Source organism: Falco naumanni, chromosome 4 (assembly GCF_017639655.2).
Source record: "Falco naumanni isolate bFalNau1 chromosome 4, bFalNau1.pat, whole genome shotgun sequence".
NCBI classification, from domain to species: Eukaryota; Metazoa; Chordata; class Aves; order Falconiformes; family Falconidae; genus Falco; species Falco naumanni.
In genome coordinates, this window is record NC_054057.1 from 24,114,595 (window position 1) to 24,136,488 (window position 21,894).

At 43.1% G+C, this 21,894-nt stretch overlaps 1 protein-coding gene across 4 annotated transcripts in view; it reads left to right on the forward strand.

The window, feature by feature from the left end:
* The first annotated feature begins 1,317 nt into the window (after positions 1-1,317).
* Positions 1,318-21,894, forward strand: part of TNS3 (tensin 3) — a 198,195-nt gene continuing 177,618 nt past the window's right edge. For 2 of the 4 annotated variants that reach the window (XM_040592166.1, XM_040592167.1), the window contains exons 1-2: positions 13,988-14,198; positions 17,169-17,213. In XM_040592166.1, the coding sequence (XP_040448100.1) occupies positions 14,166-14,198; positions 17,169-17,213 (78 nt within the window). In that variant the 5' untranslated portion in view covers positions 13,988-14,165. Of the gene's footprint in view, positions 1,378-13,985; positions 14,199-17,168; positions 17,214-21,894 lie in introns of those variants that run through there. The other 2 variants (XM_040592171.1, XM_040592168.1) reach the window with 2 other exon arrangements.

The window sequence follows — 21,894 nt, forward strand, 5'->3', positions numbered from 1 at the left end:
AAGGATTCACAAATATTAACCACTGTATTGCCTAAGGCAGGGGGAAATGCCTAGTGCTAGAATGGGCTGGCTGTAAATCTTGCCTTTAAGAGTAATAAGAGTAAGGTATCTATTCCTGCTTAGGATTCACTTCCATGAGCTTGTTTCCTCGATCAGGCTACAAAGAGGTCACGTCAGTGGACACCCCATTTACATGGGGCCTCTGTCAGAAGAGGGATGCTCAAATCCTTTCCTTTGTCTCTAGTAATATGCATCCACCTCTCAGGCGAGGCCCCAGCTACCAGCTGATAGTGTGATCAGGGTTAGGAATCTCAATCCTATTAATTAAATGCTGCTTTGCTTCAGTGAATATGTTTGGTGTTTTTTTTTTTTTTTTTTTTTTTTTTTTTTTTTAATGCAAGGGATAAGCCTCAGGTTTAATCTAAGTTTCAGGCTAACTTTGGGGATGAAATTCTTCATCACAGGACAGACACGAACTCTGACTTCTTGCAGCTGGGATGAGACCCACGCTTCCCAAAGCAAAAAGGACTGGGCTGCCGTGGTTCCCTCCTGCCCTGCTCCTTGGCTGGCTTCTGTATCACGCGAGTGACCCCGTTCCGTGAGTGGCAGCAGCGGTGAGCCCGCAGGGAGTGGCCGGTGCCTGCTTTGTGGCTCCAGCAGCGCTCCCGGTGCCCGGTTCGCGGATCCCGCAGTGCTCCCGGTGCCCACTTTGCGGATCCCACATGTTCCCGGTGCCCGGTTCGTGGATCCCGCAGCGCTCCCGGTGCGGGGCTGCCCTTTCCTGAGCTACCCCAAGGGAGGCACCTCCCGGCGTGCCGGCAGCAGGAATGCCAGCGCGGTCGGGAACGGCACTTGCACGAACACGCGTGCACGGGGGATCCGCGGGCTCGGGGGATCGCCCCGCCACCGGGGGTGCGGCGCGGAGGGCCCGGGCCCGGGGCAGGCCCCGTCGCCCGGCAGCATGGCCGGCCGGCCCGCCGAGGACAAGGGCTGCTGCGGCTCCGCGCCGCCGGGCACGGGCTGGGCGAAGCCTTGCGGGGCGGCGGGGCTCTCCTCGGGCCGGGGACCCCCGCCCGCCCGCCGAGTGGGGCCGGGCCTGCCCCGCGGCGCGGCAAGTAGCGGGCCCGGCATGGCGGCCGCAGGGAGAGCCCGGCGCTGCCCCGCGCACCAGCCCCCCCCTCCCCCCGAGCCCCCGGGCCGGCGGCGCTGCGCTCGCCTCTTCCCCGCCTCCTCGCAGCCTCCGCCGCGGCGCGGGAGGTTTCTCCCCGGCGGGAGGGACCGTAGGAAATAAAGCCAAGTGTGCGCGGCGCTGGGGGAGGGCGATCGCTGCCGCCGCTCCCCGCCAAGCCGCCCTGCCCGCCGAGCCGGGGCAGCGAGGTAAGCCCGGCGGCACGGGGCTTTGTTCCCGGCGGGGCGGAGGAGGGAGACCAGCCGCGGGCGGGCCGCCGTGCCACGGGGGCTGAGGGGCCGCGCTCCGGGCCGCGGCAGGGCGGGGAGGGGCGCTGTGCGCGGCGGCGGGCCCGAGCCGCCCCCCGGGGCCTGGCCTGCCGGGGGCCGGCCGCGGTGGCCGGGGGGGGCCGGGATGGCGGCGGGCCGGGAGGGCGCTGCCGTACTGCCGCGGCCGGGCAGGGGCTCTGCGCCCCGCCGCTCCCGCCGCTCCAGGCGCAGGGCCGGCGCGGGCTGAGGCGGCGCTGTCGGGAGCACGCGCCGCTGTCCCGGTGCCCGCCGGGGGCTACAGCCGGTGCGGGCCGGGCCCGGGCCGCGGGGTCTCGCTGCTAGGCGGGGGGCAGGTGGTAACTGCTGCGCTCTTTGGGACCTGACGCTTCCCCCGCCCCCCCGATCCTTATTTTTACCTTTCTCCTCACTTTTTGACCCTCCCGCTCTTTTCTGACCCTCCCTCCCCCCCTTTTCTGGACGACATCCCCCCCCCCCCCCTTTTCCGGACACCCCCCTCCCCTCCTCCTTTTACCCTATTCCCCCCTTTTTTTTTACGCCCTTCCGCTCCTTTTTTTATTCTCCTCCTCTTTTTTTTTTTTTTTTACCTTCTTATTTTCCCCTCGTCTTCCCCCCCTCCCCTTTTTCCCCCCCCTTTTTTCCCTCCCCTTCCCCCCCCCCCCCCCTTTTTTTTTTCTGCCCTCGCCTCTCCTTTTTTTTGGGGGTTTCAAGAGTGCTGTTTACATGTTAAATACTATATTTATTTTTTTGTGTGTTGGGAAGCGCCTGGTGGTAGTCATTACATTTGTAACAGCAGTGTTTACATTTTACTAGGTATGGAATGAAACAGTGGCGGGAGCCACAAGGGCTGTAGCTGTAGAAAGGAAGCTTTGGGTCTATTTTTTGAGATATTTGATAGGAAACTTCTGAACACTGCTCAACACTGTGGCTGATCACAGGTGTCTTAAGCTGGCTAATTTTTAAAAGAAACTGCTACAGCTAGTTAGTCAGGTTTATTGTCTAGAAGGCCAAGTGGGGCTTTTGCTAAAACTAATGAAGTTCTTGATGACTTTGAAGCTGTGAAATGGAACCTCTGAAGTATTGGAAGCAGCGGGGTTCTCATCCTATATAGTCAAAAGGGGTTTTTTTTGGTTTGTTCTAAATAAGTTGATACTTTGACTGTTTATTGGGAAGCTTAATTAGTTCTTTAATTTGTTGGAAGTACAGGTGCTCATGAATCAGTGCTGCATTTCCCAGAGTTTTCCATGAGTTAAATGAAAACAATCCCATTTCATTTTAGCATAGATGTGTGTGTGCCACAGGGAGCGCTTATTTAGAGAGGGCAGCGGGCCTAGAGTGGTTTAATCAAGTGTTCCTTGCAATCTCTGATTTAATCCAAATTACCCTTTTGCAGTTCACACTTTGTTTTACTGAGCAGCTGTGGTATTTTGGGATATCGTTACCATTGGCATTACCTTCTTTGGTCTGCTCTTGTTTCCTGGTCATGCAGAAAATATTTATAGCTGGAACATAGGAAAAAAAATAATAATCCGTATTGTGGGTTCTTTCTCTGGCTGTGCTGCTTGCAGTGGCATGTGAGTCCACCCCTCAGGTTTATCTCTCTCTTGACTGTCAGCTCTGTGGCTGGCAGAAGATGTGGCACCACTGAGATGGTGGTGGAATGGTGCAGAAGTTTGGCAGACTACAGCAATTTCTTTTGTGTCTGACAAAACCGATGGAGAGTTTCTTCATCTCTCTTGTGTCCAACTTTCTTTCTCTGGAAATGACTACAACGAGGTGGTATTTTGGAGAGATCAGTGAGGGTTATTTGAGTAAAACATTATTAGTGTAATTACCTGTGTGTCTGCTAAACATACTCTTTAACAAAAACAGAGGTGGTAACCAAAACAGCAAGCAGTGCTAAAATTGCAGAACAGGTGTAATGAAGGAAAACCAAATGTGGTCAAACATTTACAATACAGGGAAATTAATGCAGAAGTCGCTAAGCATACTACAAGAATCATGATGGTTGGTTAGGCATTTAATTTTAGGGCTTAGAGTCCTGTTTTATTCATAGTGAGAATTTCTAGTTGTGTTTTTCTGGCTGCCAGTTAAGAATGAAATTGTTAACTCATTTGCATGCTGGAACAATCTCTCCATCCTTACTGAGTACCTGTTGAGAATGTACAGTTCCTGATGTAGTAATGAGTGCTGAATGTGTCTTATCCATCAGCTTCATAAACCTTGTCAAAAGTGTACAGCTTTATTTATTTGGGTGGAGAAAACCCAGAGGTATTGACACAGCTTGTACATTAGCATTGGTCATTGTGTGAAAAATGCTATGTATGACTCTAGGTAGCGGCTTTGCCACACTTTTGCCCTTTAAGTGCAAGCTAAAATATTGCACGGGTAGTCTGATTACTAATTCGGACTGCTGAGTCATTGAGTAAAGTTGGGAAGATCACAGTGGAAGTGTTTATCCAGTCGTTAAGTAAGGTACTAGTTTACCTCACCTTGATGGTTTAAGAACAGAAATGTATTGCTGGAGTGAAATGACACAGTGGAACAATTCCTGTTTACTGCTCAGAAATGTCAGGCTTTTTCATCCCTACGGTGGATTGGTGGGCTCAGACTGACCAGCAGCACAGAAGTGCAGCCTAGAAAAGAGCCACCTTTGCAGGTCAAGTTAACTTGAGCTCCTCTGCCTGCCATACAGGGGGCTTGAATGCAGGGCTGAAGGTAACCAGAAGGTGCCAAATCAGAACCAGAGTCTCTGTATCAACTGCACACCTGAGCTGCTGCTGAAGAACCTTCTCATGGAAAATCCCTCTTGAGGGAGATGTGTGTGATAGGAGAGATGGGGGGCAATTAGTGGTTCAGCCTTGTTTTTGGTTGGTGTGGGGTATTTTTTGGGGGGGCTTGGGGTTATTTTGGGTTGTGGTTTGGTTTAGGTTTTGGGTTTGGTGTCTTCCCTCCCCCCACCCCCCTTCTCCAGGCCTTAGTATCTTTGTGGCTGGAAGGGAAGCAAGCCAGGTACAGCCTCTCTGAAAGTCACTTTGGTCCATGCTTGTTTCTTACACAGTGGTCTGTAACGGGGATTTGCATGTAAGTATTTGCAGGTGTTCAGCAGCAAATTATTTTCATGAGGGGTAGAGGATAAGGTAGGGGGAAGCAAGCATCCTGGAAATGTCAAAGCTATTAAGGTTTTGCCAGGCCAATGTCTCCAAAGTACAGCCTGCCATTTGATGATGAATGAAAACTGTGTTTCAGAAAACCAGCCTGGAAGCTGGTGTTTCACACCTGGGGAGAGAGCAGGCTGCTGCCCTGCTTCTTGGCGCACTCCTGGCCCTCTTGACAGGAACCTACTTCGTTGTACTTGTTTTGGCTTTTAAAATTAATCCTTTAGCCCTGTGCTTGGAATGGCAGAATGAACATAATAAGCTACAGCTGATAAACGAGGGAGGGGGTTTTCTTACATTTAAACTATCTTTATGGCAGTGTGGGAGAGTCTGTGATGATAACGGTAACGTACATTGTGCGTGTAAGCGCCCCCTCTCTCTTTCCCACCCCCCACTGGATTTGGTAGTCTCCTGTATTCATATATTTCACAGTATAACTGTGCTTTTAAAGTTGCTAATTTTTTTTTGTATAATTTAAGAATATAACTGGACTTGCACACTCAGGACTTATTAAAGTTCAGGAGGGGGGTATAGCTGTGCTGTGCTTGATATATTAAGGCAGAATTTCCATAGCCTGCAGGGTCTGTTGTAGTGATCTGCCAGTGATAGGAAATTAACACTGCCTTGCCTCACAGGGACTAAATGTTCATCTGTTTTTTTTTTTTTTTTTTTTGTTCTTTTCTTTCCTCCCCCCCCCCCCCCCCCTTGCCCACGCTACTATCTAATTACCCTGCGGGTACAGACCTGTGTGATAACAGAATTGAGATAATGAATTGCTTGAGGCATAAAGTGACAGATTGATTTGCAGTAATCTAGTGGACAGGTGTGTTGGTGCAGCCTGCTTCCAGTACATGCCACTGGGAAAGATCTGAGGAAATTCAGCAGCCTTGGAGACAGAGGAAGGGAAGATGCTGTTATGTCTTTGTAGTTCCTTAAGCTACATAGACACTCTCTTAGCTTTGGGGATGGCAGAAAGAGGATGTTAATCCATTTAGGAATGTACTTAATTGTGATTTTGGGGAATGAGAAAGAGAATGGTTGTGTTTGGAGAGCAGTCTATTAGGTGTACATGTTCTGGAGGCACTTCCAGAGCTTAGCTTTTTTGCTTAATCTTAAGGCTGATGTTGATTTACTGAAAGACAAAGGTGGTGGGGATATCTTTTAAGTCTTAACCACAGAAACGAATAAAAAAATGTGGAGTTGAGGTCATTTTCCCCTGCTTCCCACTGCTGTGTGCTTGTGGACAGAGTGAAAAAGTGAGTGATGATGACCTTAACCTGCAGACATATGTTTTTACTTCCAATTAAAATGCTGTATTTTTTTTTTCCTTGAAGGAGATAATTTTATTTGGGTAAACTGTAGAATCTTGCAGTGGAAGTGCATTTGTATTTCTTCCTGGTGTTGAAAAAAAATCAGTAGACCATATGTAAAACTTTCAGCATACCATCCTGCCCTCTTGTCCCTTGCCTACCATTTCTCATATTTTGGAGACATCAAAACCAATATGCTTTGTAAGCATATTCCTGCTGGTCAATAAAAGTGTATTTACAGCTGTTGTCTTAGTTGAAGTAAAATGGGTTGACTTCCTTCTTCCATAGGTCTTTCTATACTTGACACTTTTCTGCGCCAGTACTACCAAAACTTACTTGAGAGGGTAAGGTGAAAAAAGAAGCCACTAGTGTGTATTGTGATGAGGGCTATTTACATTTGCATAATATTGTCTTGTTGGATATGAGGGTCTCTGCAAAAATACTTTCTCTAGCAGTGTTTCTTTGCACCAGTAAAACAATAAAGCACGTTGCACCTTCTGTCTTTCAGCATGAAAATACCTCAGACAAGAACTTCAGTTTTTGCAAGTCTTTTTGATTGCTAACTTAGGACACTTTTATGTCCTAATCACCTGTATTCATCCCAATTAATGTATTTTGAGGCTTTCCCCTCCCTGCCCCTCAGGTTTCTGTATCTCTGTTTTAGTAATTCAGCAGGTGGGTGCAGCTGAAAGTCGCCCAGGGGACACTTCCATCTGGCTTGCCACTTTTTCTCTGGAGGGGATGAGAAGGGCCAGACAGCTGTGTGCTACGTTCTGCACCTCCTTACAGCCTGCTGGTCAGTGTCAGGTTGCTGCTGTTGCTTCTTGTCCTTGCGGAGTGGCTGCCTCCTCTTCTTCCTGTCCTCTGGCCGCTGCAGTGTTGGTAGCTCAGTCCTCTGTGCTGGCTCGCGGTAAGTCCTCCTGATTCGGGACAGTGGCTGGGTTTGTAGTGGCCAGCAGAGATGACTTGTTGCTATTGGGCAGAAAAGTTGGTAGTTGGAGGAACTGAGGGCATCCCACTGGGACGGAGGGAGGGGGGAAAGGTTGGCTTTGGGATCTGAGACTAGACCATCGTAGTAAATAATCCAGTATTCACAGAGTCAGGAACAAGTCAGATGCTGTAGCACTGTTTGGGGCCCTCACCTGCAGTATGGAAACAAAGGAGAGCAGGGTCTTGAAGCTGAGCCTTCCACATCACAGGGGTGGGTCCTGGCTCAGAGGTCCTGTGGTCTTCCCTCCGTATGCTGTGTGTGCAGACTCCCTGCTTCCGTGCTATAATGTGGAGTGGAACTGCTGTACCGGGAGAGACTTGAGAGGTGCCATAGCCAGCTGTGGCTCCAGTGTTCCTGGGTCTTGGATACCAACCACAAGCTAATGGATTATTCCATTAGAGGTTTCTTTTGGAGGTGGAGTGGCTTGTAATGCCTAGCTCTAGCAGGGCCAGGCTCTGTGCCATGTTGTGGGTGTCCTTGTTTTCTGCCCTTCCTGGGGCTAGTGAAGAGGAAGATGTGATCTGTGTTCCACAGCCTTCTATGAGTTCTCCCCAAATTGTAAAGGAATTAGTCATGAAAACACAACTTGCATGCATCCAAGCTTTCATTTTGTCTGGCTTTAAGGATTAATAGGTGATAGCGGTTTGTTACAGGATGCAGCAGCTTGTTGCAGGATGCTTTCCTAGCAATTGGTGTCCTGGAAATTCTAACTACGAGAGCAAAGAACATCTTTGTGGGTATTGTGTTCTTGTACATCTGGGACCATGTGATTTCCTGAACATATGTGTTAGGTTTTGTTTACCTGGTGTATCTGAGCCTTTCTGTAGTGTTTGCAATCCAAATGTAATTTCTTACGAATTGTTGACATTGTACTTCTGCCAGGTTATGGTAATTTACCTTTTTTAATTATATGTGTGAAGAAACTTTAGCTGCCTGGATTTCGGTAACAGCCTGTTCCCTTTGGTTTTGATGAAGGAGTTGTTATCTGATTTTTAGTTCATAAACACACAGCCTGTTGCTGTGGTCAAGAAGTGAGAGCCTGGAACCTGGCTAGGTCTATGGTTAAATTCATTGCTGCTGATTTTAGTATGTAATCACTTTAATTTGTGTTTGAAAAACTTGTGAAAACACTTCCTTATGAACACAAGATATCTCACTAATTAAAAATAAGCCTTTCCTGAGGTGTGCTATCTTTTTTGCAGTCATTCACTTATTATTGCAGTTACCAGCAACTCTCAGCCTTCAGAATTATTTTCAGCTGAGATGGACTTGATTTGGAAGATGAGAATTCAAGCACAATTTATGACTTATTACTGCCGCTTCTGGGAAGCCTGGCATTTCCAGTGATGGTTTCAATAGATTAGGGTGTTTAAGATCAAAATCAGGGGGAGGATGTAGATTTTTAGTAGTAGACTGGATTTTAAGTAATAAATTTTTAGATTAGTAGGTTTCAGTCAAAACACTGAGACTGTTATTAGTCTTGTTAAAATTCCTCTCTGCTTTCTCCTGGTTCAAATACTGGATTTTCTTGAGCATTTTGTGTGTTTATAAGCATCTAAGAAACTGCTTTTGTATTTTAGCTGCTCTTGCTCTTTGATTATGGTTTGTTGAAAGCAAAATTGTATTTTTCAAATATCAGTAATACACCTGTGTTAGAAGTGCATCTTCAATCTGCAAGTAAAATGTGACAAGTAAATACTGGCAAGGCTCTTCCACTTTATAAGTTATGACTCTGGAAAGAAATGACTGGCAATGATTTTATAGTCGTTTTCAAAAAGACTTCCATGTTTTCTGCTTTTTGTAACCTTGCAAGTGTTCCGGTTCAGCAGATAATGCAGCAGTGGCCTTGCTGTAGCCTGACTCCAGCTGTTCGGCATTATCTGGAGAGCTTTTTATTTTCAGTATTTTTATGGATGCCAATATTCCTTTACTTGTCTTATTTCTTTCTGTTTTATATACCGTGGTTACTTGGAAGTATTTTGGAGCTATCCTGCCACTTCTTTGTCTATCCGCTGTACAAAAGCATACTTGGGGTTGGACTAGATGGTCTCCAGAGGTCCCTTCCAGCCCTGACCATTCTGTGATTCTGTGTGTAGGCTTTAATCTTATGTTAAGAATTGTTTGTCTATATTAAATCATGTATGTGTTTCATGATGCTTGATGATAGAGCAGGGGAAGAAATAGGTTTAATTCTTGCTGGAAACAGCCTTCTTCCATAGAGTTCTTGCCGTTTGAGGCTCTAAAATTTTTGTGTTTTCAATCTAGTATTTTGCTTTTACTTCTGTGCTGCTTCGTGGGCTATGCCTCATTTGTGATTTTTTAATTTTTTTTTTTTTCTGGGTAAGTGCTGGACTTCTCTCCAAGTTGTGAAAGCACAGTGAGTTTATCATTGGAACTGAAGTTTTGGGATTTGTAGTTCTTGCTAAAGATACTAATCTCTAGGGGAATTACGCCAGAAGCCAGCTAGAACTCCATCCCCCAGGAAGCACAAGGGCAGAATGCCAAAATATTTTGGCTTTTGTTCTGAGTATTCTTTTGTCAAATCCCTGCTCACTGCTGTGTGAAGAGAAAATGATAATTTTTAGAAATGCAGTTTTGACTTTTTGTTTCTATGTAACTGAAATACTTTGACTGTTTCCTGTGTGTCTGTGTGTCGTTACTCTAAGTTTTATTTTGAAATGCAGATGCTTGTTCTGTCCTGAAGAGGTAATAGCCATTCTTTTTGTACTTTAGGGGTATAAAGCGTGTCAGCAAGCTGACCTTTCCTGAAAAGGCACTAGGTTGTAAGGCACCCCAGCTTTGATTATGGCCTGCAGGAGACGGTGTGCTGCTCCAAGAAAGAAAATTTGGGAACTAATTGGAGAAAGAGTGGCTGTGTTCAATTGTGACATCTCAACTCTGCAAGTACAGAACAGTACTTCTGGGGAAAACCAGGACTGGAACTTGATTCATAGTCTAGTTTAAGATAACAGTATCAGCATAGTCAGTGTTCATGTGGTTAAAGAAATGTGTTGCCAGAAGGAACTGATAAATAATCAGAAGCATCTCTGAGAACTGTTTTTTAATGGCTTGTGCTCATTTGAGGAGGGGAAGGCACCTTGTCATCCCTAGTTTAACAATTAGTACTTCATATGAACACCCAGTTGAGCTGGCTAGTGCCTTATCTGTGTGCTTTTAAGTGAAAATGTGTTCTCTGCAGGTGTGAGATTTTTATGAAAACATAATTATTCTGCTTGATAGAAAACATGGTTATGCTGAGCTGGTACGAAACATAAGTAATGGCTTTTCTGCCTTTTAACAGATTTTTTTGATTGGGTTTTATTTTGTATTTAAAGAATGTGGTAACTAATTCTTGGAGCACAGGACTGAAATTCAAGCAAAGCGGACTTTACATGTTTGTTCCCCATGTCACTGACTCATGCTGATATTGTCATCAGTAAGGTAGCTTGAAATGTAAAATGATATGCAGTGAGACAGTTTGATGCTGAGCCTCACTGGGATCCATTGTTTGCCATTGAGGAGGCGATAATTGTTCCCACCTCTTGCAAAACAACCTCAGGTTCTCAGGTGCCCCCTGCACAGAGATGCCTGTTGCTGCGGGGCGGGTGCTGTTGCAGTGGACTGCGTGGGGAGCTGGGCAGTGCAGCTGGCAGGGGTGGGCAAGCTCTTCACAGGCAGCAAGCCCTTGTACTGCCTTTAAAGCTTGGGGTTTAGGAAGTAATGAGAGCTTTGGAGGGCCTTGTAGCTCTTGAGAATCAGACCCTTGCCAGTGCGAAAATAATTTTCTCTTTCTCTATGGTCCTTCTCTGAGCTTTGAGTCGTATTCCTTTGCTTTCAGCTTTTATTCAGAGTATTGTGCATGTCTTTCCTTTCCTGGGCATCCTAGAACAATTTCTTTTGCCTTTGAGTCTTTCAAGGAAACGAATGCTTCTACAGGTTTGCTTGTAGAGGGATCATTGCCTGTATTAACGTTTTTGGGTGGTTCGGTTCTCTTGCTTAGGCTTACCCATGCAGGTGCTGTTACAGTTATCTGTAGTTGTTCCCTAATGAATAAGTGCTCTGAAGACCTGTAGAGCTGAAAGGGAAAAACACTTCAAAAATAGAGTAGGAGTGTTCAAGCACCGCAGAATTTCTCACTTCGTTGTACTTGAAGTGGTGAGGGAAATGAAGCATGTGTGTAGAGCAAGTCAAGGTTTTCCTATGAGTCATTAACTATCTTTTGACAGCTCTCAGAAGAGTAGTGAGCTTGCCTCGTTTATTTCTTAATGACACCAGATTGGGCAGCACTTTTTATTTGTTTACCATGGCCATGAAATCTGCTGTATGTGCTAATAGATTTGGGAATTTCAGCTAACTCTGACTTTATTTCAGAACTGAAGTTCTCCCGCACGTCCTAAAAGAAAAGTGCACATGAAGGTTGAGCACAACTTAAGTGCGATATGACTGATATAATGAAGTATTTCAGATGTAGGTGAATCCATTAGTTAATGAAGGAATTGAATGATTGGGAAAAGCATGAATTCAACTGATGTTCTTATGTTACAAGAATACAAGCTGAGGATTTTGCAGATTTAGGCATGTTGCCTAGAGGCACAGATGGTTTCCTAGAGTATCATAATGATTGCTGAGCCACGTTCAACAAAAAAAAATATATTCAAGAGAGAGGTGGTCAGTGGGAAAGCAGAAGAAAAATTAAAATAATCCTGCTGAAAGGCAGTATGAAAAGGCCTAGAGAAGACAGGAGAGAGCATTTCTGGGTTGGTATTTTCAACCTGCATATGTTTGAATGTAGAGTTCCTGTAAAATGCAGCGGTTGATCACTTTGGGGCCACAGAGTCTACTACATGTGACATGCCTTTGTGTTGTTGATGGAGATTAAGAATTGGAAGACTTGAATTATGTGCCATTTAACCCAGACTGTTCTGTACTTCAGGAGTAAAAAGAGTGTTTCTTGGTTGTGTTTTGGCTCTTCTGGTTGTCTCTTGCTAGGAATCAAGCTTTAGTTTTTAGGGTGATGTATGTGCAATGAATAAAAGGGGAGAGGGGCAATGACAGATGAACTTTACACATACAGACTTAAGCAGGATACTCTGAAGAATAACACATTATTTGGCTATATGGTCTATACTTCACCTCCTGGTATAGATGCCTTTTGTATTTCTCTTCATTATTTGTAGTTGAATAATTTTTTTTAAGGTGTGCTTTATTCTATTAGTTACCCATGTTGTCACAACAAGATTACTGACTAATGATGAGTAGTTATATAAAAATTTGTTACCTAACCAAATGACTTTCTAAAGGGGAAAGAGAAAGATAATAGCTCACCAAAAAAACTCCCAAGACCCCAAAACACCAAATGAACAAAACCCCTAGACCTTTTCTTCTATTAATTCTGATGTTCATATACACAACAGTGCTTCCAAATATGTGCCATAGTTTTAGAAACCAGTCCTCTGAGTACCTCCTTTATTGCTATCTTTCTTTTATAAGTGTAGCGAAACTGGATTACTGCTGACATTTCAAGTATGTTCATGCACAACTATATTTGCCTTCCTTTCCTTATGTTGTATTATACGTTACTGTGGCATCTGGACAGTTTATGTTCCTTCTCAAAGTTACTTAGCCGTGTGCCATCCCAGCCTTATAAAAACTGGTATCTCCCTTTTAGAGATGGTGCTTAGCTGCATGGAAAACTGAAGCCATTTGCCCACGTTTCCCCAGAGCCCTGTGGGTGAGACAGGGAGCTTTTGTCATCACCAGGATCCAAATGGCGGAATGGTAGCTGGAATGGTTTGTGCCTTAGCTCCATTTTATCTAATTTTGTGTATAGCCTCTGCACAAAGGTGTCAGTGGCAAACTTGTGAGCAGTAATGAAATGAGAGGACTTCAAAGCGCAAGGATGGATTTAGCGGGTGGGATTTGGAAGTAAAGCCCCTGTTCCCAGTCCATCACTTCCTATTAACGCTGCCTGGCACAACTTCTGGTGTTTCATGAGTTGTTGCAGCAACTGATGGTGCTTGTCGGTGAGCCACATCATTCTGTATGTGGTAACGTGGGTGATAGCAGGATAGATTTGCTTGTGAACTCCCAGCAGCATTGCCTCCTTACTCTGGCCAGTGTTCAGATGTGGTGAGAACTGGCTCTATTAATGTTACTGCTGTAGCTTTTACCAGCCCCATCAGCTGCTAGGTTTCCTGTTTCTAACACTTTTTGCAAAAAATGGGAATTTTTCTGCTTCTGTAGGAGCAAAACTGGGCCTTTTATACTAACACTGAGCTTCTTCAGGCTTTTATGGGAAGAATGTAGCTTTTTTTATCCATAGTTTAACAGAAAAAGGATATTCCCCCACCCTCAACCCCCCAGGCCCTTTCCAAATCATGATAGTTTTCAGCTTGCCTAAGTGAAAGATGTAGATGAGTTTGACATCCCAGATAACCTTTTGATATCTAAGGTATTGTGTAAAATACAGTTGAGCGGTGGCAGACTACATGTGAATAATATCCTGCACACAGTGGAAGAACTACCTGTCATAATGCATATATTTGCTTTTCCTAATATCTTTAGCTTCTCACGTTCACTTTTTCCTGTTTACAAAGCAAATTTGCTTCAAAGAATCTGTATTACAGATAATTAATATTACTTTTGCTCTTTTTAGCGTTGGGAAAGGACAGTCCTGTCTCTGTGTGGTGCAGGTGCCATTTCCAACCTGGACCTGTAGGGAATCTTTCTGATGAAGCATAGTATCACATTTGATAGACAATGGGGATAGAATTGTCTCTGAGCTAATGCATGTGCATGTCTGGGTATTGAGGGGGAAGGGGGAAGAACAGTCTTTCAAAGAGACAAGGAGGGTGTGTGTATTACGGGGAGTATCATATTAATCTAAAAAAGATTGCATTCTTTGAGCTTGACTTTTTACTCTGGGAGGAACTGGGGGGACGTAGTGTGTGTGTGTGTGTGTTGGGGCTTGGGGGGCGAGGGGGAAGGTGGTGAACATTCCTGGAGGGGATTAATTTTGAGGTGACTCAAACAGACACTTTGATCCTTTCCATCTGCAGGTTGGCTTGTTTTAGCTTGTTAATATATGGATAGCAAATTCCCTCCTTCCTTTTATGTTTGGAAAATTGCTCATAGCCCACACATGGCTCTGTAATTGGGGAGAGATTGTTCATTCTTGCCTGCAGGAAGACATTTCTCTGTCTGCTGAGCTGGAGTTCCAGACTAGATAGAGAGAATGCAAGAAAAATGTAGATGGGAAGCAGGGCTACGCAACTCCTATTTAAGGTATGAGTCTTGAAGAATTCACTGCTAATCCATCTGTGTTTGCCTCCAGAACACCACATCTTCTGCAGGATGAGGGAAGTAAAATTGCTCAGTAGCGCTGTCAGCCTCTTCTGTGCCTCAGGGTATAACAGGGTGGTTGTCTGTAGGATGTGGACTGTATAGAAGCCTCAGTGAGTTTATGAAACTTTTCTTCATCGATAATCCACAATAGTTAAACACGGTCACAATATCATCAGGTTTTCTTGTTTATTACAACTTCAGACATCTTAAATACCAGTAGGAACAATTGCATATATTTGTGACCTGAAAGCAGGCAAGGGTTTGGCAATATCAAATATTATGCTGTTTCTTAATCAGACTTCTTTAAAGATTGTTAAACTTGTGTTCTGTTGAACTCTTATTGCCCTGCCTTCTCTCAAGTTGCTCTTTTAATTCAAGATTTTCCAAAAGTATCAGGATTTTCTTCCCAATGGATTTTCTCAGAATTCTGCCTAGGTGCTTATCCTGCAGGTAAAGTAGCACTGGTCAGGTTACAGAGATATTTGATCTCCTACCTCTTCCCCCACCCCAGAAGACACTTTGGAAAGGTTTGAGTATGTGCAAGTGTTGTTTGGAATTTTTCATCTCTGTGAGGGTATATCATGCCACAAGTGAAGCTTTTATTTTTTTTTTTAAAGATTGAAAATAGCAGCACGTAACAGACAGAGTCCTGGCATTAGCTTGTAGTATTTATTTAGTGGCATTTTCTCCTGTGTTGCTTATACATACATTTAAAGATTTTTAGGGGCTTGCTTTGGCTTGGAGTGTTGCAGTTCCGTCTGATTATTTTAATGTCTCACAGAATTTTGTTCATGTGTGATTGACCAAGGGGTCTGGCCACGTTCCAGGTTGAATAATTGCAGTCATTCCTCAGTTTTGATTACATGCAACACTATTCCCTTATCTCTCTGCTTTTGTAGTTGGTGGCTCACTCTGGCTGCTTTGGGGTCCTTATGAAAGAGTACAAGGGCTCTTCTCACCTACCTCACAGAAGCCTTTTTCAAAACAACTCTGGGGGTGATTTAATCCCCCTAAAGTCAAGGTGACTTTTTGTGACCTGCTGGTGGCTGGGCCTGTGCTGGCAGGAGTTTGTGTAATTGAGGCTAAATTTGAGTAAACCAAGTAAAGCATGTTTGGTGGGTTTTTTGTGGTTTTTTTTTTTTTTTTTTTTTTTAAATGTCTGAGAGGTCTTGCATTTGACCTTCATAGGTGATACTGTAGTGTTAAAAAAAATAATCCACAAATCCCACTGTTTTACAGGAGTATTAAGTGGTTCCTAATGATTGAATTGCTTTCTTAACAAATGTCTCTTGAATAAAGGAAGCTGATGACTAAAGCAAGTTCAGTGAGTGGAAGAAAATTAACTATGTAATAGCTGCAAAAATGACTTTGAGAACTGTGTTAGATTTTGGGACTTAGTAGTCGAGGATCTTTGGAGATCCTTGAAGGATGATTGCATGTTGTTTCTGTGGAAGTATTTGCTTCTAGATTTAGATAGATCAGTCAACAGTGAAGTCATAGCACAGGTCATGATGTAAGCACTGCTGTAAGTTTTAAGCTACACAAGCTCGTGTTGACTGTAATGCTTGAAGTCATGGCTGCTTAAATAATGGCATGAGTTGGACACCTCTAAGTGTAAGAGTAAATTCCAGGTGGTCTGATTCTGCAAGAATTTTTCACTTATGTGAACTTGCAGAATCGCCTTTCCTGGGGTCTCTGGAGCACAGAGTTGCACAAATCAAATCTTAATCTTGGTTCAGGGAGCCTTATGTTTGGGGAATACCTCACATAAACCAAGAAGTCTGTAAGCAGTCCTCACCTTGTCATGGAGGATGCCTCTGTGACTACATTCAGTTACAGAGAGACAGTTAAAAACACAGCCATCCTCCAAAGAGGCAGAGTAACAGAAATGTCTTAAATTTTCTGCAAAATGTCATTATGACAAGACATTTTATTTAGTCTGAAGGCATCTGTCTGCACATGCAAGCAGTGAGAACAAAAAGGGCATCTGTGTGTTGTTCTACGTGTATTACACAATTAATATCTTGTGTATATGCACATGTTTTGCATGGAAAAGATTCATTTGTTGTGCTTTAGTGTATAGACTACAGTAGTTCAGGTTACTAAAACCTTGAATTTGGTTTGGCTTAACTTTAAAGGATTTTATTCACTTGTTCTAAGAAAAAAAAATACTAAGCTCTACCCTTTATTTACTTGCAAAATGATATTTCTTTGTCTAAAAAGATCTGCACTGGTATTGATGTCTTACTACCTGTTCTGTCAGCAGTAAATTTTGATTTCCACTGTTAAAGTCCCCTACCATGTGTAAACACTACGTGCTGGTGGCTGTGTGGGGATGGGTTGGAGTCTCATGGGCACATGCTGAACTGTGGCCTGTTGGGTTGCTCAAGGTGGTGAAAGAATAAATGAACCATTTCTAGAAAGTGAAAAGGTGGAAAATTAATTGCAGCAAGGGGAAGATGACAACTACAGTCGGTATAGTAATAAGCTGTGAATTGAATTTAACCTGAACTGAAAATTGGTTTGAACACTTGTTTGCTTTCCTTTATGCCTCGCCCCTCTCCCCCAGTTAAGCTCAATGCAGAGCTAGACTGGAAGAGATTCAGTCCCAGTGGGATCTGAAGCAGGACTGAAACGAAATGTTGTCTTGATCCTCTGGTAATAATATTGGGAAGATTTTTCAGATGCTTTGGGAAAAAAGTTTTTTGCTTATTTAACCATTGTTTGATGTACAGAGGAGAAATGGGTATACTTATAGCACACCCATGTGGCCACATAGGGGTTAAATGCTATTTAAAAATTGTTTTAATGGGGGAGGAAAAGGTTTCTAATTGTAGTGAAGTATTTTTGGAATTTGCCCTGTCAGTTAGTAATATTTCACTAATTAAAGCAACCCTTTGTTTAAACCAGGCTGACAACAGTTCGTCTGGAGAGTTGGCTGGTGGACAAACCAAGGTATGTTCATTCCTCAGCAATTCAACCCATTTTATATGCTGATGTTTCTGAAATAATGATTTTAACTTGGAAGAAGATAATCACATCTGTGAATTCCTTGTGGTTTCTCTGCTGCTGAGGGTTGCAGCCTGTAAACAATTTTATTGCCTTAAAGCCTTGTGTGTAATGAAAATTAACAAATAAAACAAGAATACAGACACTAGGCTTTTTATGGCTGGAGGCATCAGGTTTGTTTGAATGGCAAAATTAAGGGATTATAAATTTTTGCTGAAAGAATGTTAGCAAGAGGCAGTTCTTTCTCTTGTTCCCTTTCTCTTGTGTACTCTCTTGCCTGGGAGAACGGTGTTATGCTCTGACTGTGGTTTGATCAGTAAGGTTTTATGTGTTTGTGGGAAAACAGGTTCTCATTTGGAAATTATACGTTTGCTGTAAAGGAGAGAGAAAGGGCTACACTGATATATACTGTCAGGTTGAACAACAAAAGCAGACTGAAAATTGTACAGATTTTCCTGCCCTGAACTGCACTATATGGAGAAAATCATATAATATTAAAAAGCCACCATACAATTCTTGAATCACTAACTGGATGCTTGCACGTTCTATTTGCCTGGTGCTGTGGTATCACTGTTTACTCTCCTAGTTGCTTGGTTTTGCCAAATGACTTGCTGCTTGTAAAGAAGCCTGCTTTGCCAGCTCAGAGTTCTTGAAAGAGTAAAAAACTGACCGTCCAGGCGTTTTGAGTGAAATCTGCTGAGTGGTGAATACCTACTGACTAATATTTTTGGTTAGACTGAGACTTGGTAGCTTTCTTCTGAAAGATTATCCCTTCTGCATTAATAAACATTGAGAGATTCACCTCAAGTCTTGAAAAAAGAGTATTTATGTTTTCTCCTCACAACATTTATAAAAATACCAGCCAACAGACCTGCTTTGTCAGCAGACCTGCAATCAATCATGTCCAGGTAGTGAAGATACTTCAGAAGTTTTCTTTGATTTCAGTAGCAATATTTCTAGGCTACATGATGTGTGCTGTAATAATGAAGGACTTACTGGAATGATTGGATGTCAGAAACAGGATAAGCCTTTCAAATGAGTGTTGTCTAGTTTCACTTCTATTTTGTTGTAGATTCCCGTGAAATTATTTTAGGTTTTGGCAAGTGTACCATGGGACTGTCACTTTTTTAAATTGCTGTGATCTAGAAATCTGCTTTATTTGAAGATTCTGTTCTAGGAATGTTTTCTTTTTTTCGTTGGGGCAGAGGGAGCAGTAACTTGTGATAATGAATTATGTCCTCTGAAAGTGCAAGAAAAGAAACCTAAGCTACAAGGGAGTAAAAATTGTGAAGACCTTAAAGGCAACTGGCATTGTTCTGAGGGAATGGGGAGAGAGCAGAGTTCTTTCTCAGTGTGCTAATATGAGAGTACCCTTGGTGCAACAAATGGGAATGGAAATGGAAGAACCCTGATGAAGTGATACTGACAAGATTGGAGAGTATTTGATAGGAAGAGTAAGGGTTTGTGGAGCTTCTTGATCGTTCAAAGGAAGAATTTAGGGTTTCAAGTGGATTCTTTGGGCATTTAAAAAGGAGCATGAAAGTAAAGGTCAACATACATTTTAGTGAGTTTTTCTTAACTCACTGTGATAAGAGATCATGATTTTAGTGCCAGGGAAATAACTAGGGTAGTCATTTGGAGCTTGAAAGTGCGTACTTATTTTGAGCTACAAGGAACGAGCAGGTTGGTTGAGTTGAGTAATAGTTGCATTTTATGTAATTGTTTTTCTCAATGTAATAGTTCAACTATTCGTCCTTGGGTGAGTGAGCAAGTTAATCAGCTACAGAGCAGGCACTGTATAATAACTTTATAAATGTCTATTGTGTTTGATTTCCATTTCCACAAGCGCTTTAGATCTTGCAGCTGAATGTGATCCTTGTGCTTAAGCCATTTTGTATTATCCTGGTTCATCCACATGACAGAGGAGAGGAATTGTAGCTCCAAGCCTCAGGCTGGTAGCAACAAATCCTTTCCTGGCTGAGTGGGAGCACACAGGGCTCCCCGTTAGCAGCAGCCTGTACGAGTCAGTGACCGGAATTGATGTCATTTGTCAAGCTGGCTATTTTCTCATATTCCTTCTAGAGGTTAATGTTTGAATGGGAATAGCTCATCAGAAAGGTGGAGACCATTCGGACAGGCAGGCAAGGGTATTTTCCTATCTCCAGGCTGTAGCTGAAGTGACTTTGAAAATGGTTACAATAATAAGGTGGAGGTAAGGGTAACTTAATTCAAAATTTTGTAGGAATAAAAATCTGCAGTTCAGCAGAAGTAGGTATAATTATGATTATTAGCTTGCTGTAGACTCATTCTTTTACTGTAACATGGCATGCTTTGCTGTTGGATTTTTCTTATTCTCAGAGGTGCAGGCTGAACATCAGAACTGAATGCTATATAATTAATACATTTACTGTGAGTTCCTCTCTCAAATAAAGGCAAAGTTTGAATCTGACATGGCAAGCACTTTCTCTTTCTGTGTGGAAAAGTGTGACTGCGTCTTATGGTAGGCCTATCTGCCGGAGCCTGGTTTACATGGTTCTGATCTGGGTACCAGAGATGGGAAAGATGGTTAGAGCTGGAGGCAGTGCAAAGATCAGAAGAGGAGCCTTATTTTTCTGTTTGCAGCAGTGAGCAATCTATCTGTTGCCATCAGGCTAACCTTGTTTCTTCCTTAATGTTTTTTTAAATACTTGTGCATCATAAAAATTTTATTGTCATACGAATTACAGTTTTAACCAGGAAGTTTTGGTACTGTTGCTTGGAGTGTTTTTTTTTCTTGCTTTTTGTTTGTGTCTGTGGTTCACGTTCTTCAGTAGAAGTAAAAACCTACCTAGTACTAGCCTTTGAACTCTCAGAGTTTCCTCAGATTTGCCTGTTAGGGCTTAGGTGAGCATGGACTCTGTACAATATCATCTGTGGTTAGTAGCAATAGGGGAATATGACTGAGATTTTATGATTTAGTATGCTGTTACCACACAATAAAGACTTTGAGAGAACAGTCAGTAGAACTAATCTTGTAATATCTGAGGAAAATATATAGAAGGTATGCAAAATCAACGGTTGGAAATAGTGTTTTTCATCAGCTTGTGTTTCCGTAGTCTCGCCTGACAAGACCACAAAGGAACACCAGGAAAATATGAAATAAATGGTTAACCACAAGTTGTCTGCTGTCCGAAAAGTAATGAAATTACATTGTGGAGCAGGATTGTTGAATAAACATTTTTGAATTTTGGAGTGGCACTTACATTATCCTATAAAAACTTTTGTAGAAGTCTGTGTAGTATTACTTTGCTTCTGTTTCTGAAAATATTTGATTATAACTTGACAGAAAGAAATGGTAAAGCTTCAGTAAAATAGTGGCAAAAAAGTGAAACTAGATGTTATGAAAGAAATGAAGAGCTACCCAAAAGTGCACAATGAAGATCTTTATGTTCCATATTGGGTTCTCCCTCGCTTCTTAAATCATCAAATACAAAATTTTGTAAGCAAAAGATTTTGGATCCTGAGGTTTAATGAAGTGCAAAACCTGTGCCTATTTTAAGATGTTACACAAAAGATACTGTTTTAGATTACTGTTTGGAACAGTTTCAACTACATGAAGTAAGATAACTTTATAAAATGAGGAAATAGTTAAGGACACAAGAGAGTGCTGCATTCTATACCAGTTGCTAACATTTGTGCAGGTAGTCATCTGTATGGGATTGCATGGTTAACTAGAGCTGTTTGCATACTGAACCAGGAGCGTTTGTAATCCCATTGCTTCTGGCCAAGGGGAATACATTGAAGTACAGACTTTGGGGTGGGGAGCATAGGAATTGAGGGAGGATGTTCCAGCCACAGGTGCTGGTCTTCATTGTGTTCCCTGCTTAGTGTAACTCTAGCCTTTCAAAGCACAATGGCCAGGTAGGCTTCATGTGGTCGTTTTACTGTGTCAGTAGGTTGCAAGAGCCATGCTGATAGGGTTGAAGTGGAGTGCTTAAGTAAGGATGTGTGTGTGGAAAGGAGGGAACAGGACTGAGTTTGCCAGTTTTCCATCCTGCTGCATTGCCTTTAATGAGACTTCCACGCAGACTTGGAAAGCATGTTAATTTCTACTACTTGAAGATGTAACGTAGTGATGTTGCAGAAGGCAGAGCCTGACTGATGACTGGTAACTTCCCTGACAGATGCACTTTCAGTGTGTGTGCCTCCTTAGTAGAGCAGCTGCTAAACACAGGTGTATGAGAAGTGTGCAACTAGCAGCTTACTTCTGTGTATTTCTAGCCTGGATGCTGGCTCTCTCTGGAGGATGGGCCAGGGAAAGAAAGGTGTATTTGGAAGGTAGTGACAACAGAGTACCTGCATGGACTTAAAAATGCCAAATTGAATATGTATTAGTGTAGAATGCCTGCCTCAAGCAGGATTGTGAGGGTAAGAGGGAAAGCTCATGCTGTGTAGCAAAATTAGCCTGTATGGATTTACTGAAATTATTCACTGTGTTAATATTATTAATATTTCTTCCATTTCTCAGTGACTGATCTACTGATGTACGCTTTCATCCCTCTCAGCTGTTTTTCCTGATCAGTGTTCTGGCAAACAACAGCTGCTGTCTGTATTTGATCTGATCTGGGTCTGACCTCTTCTTTTGCTT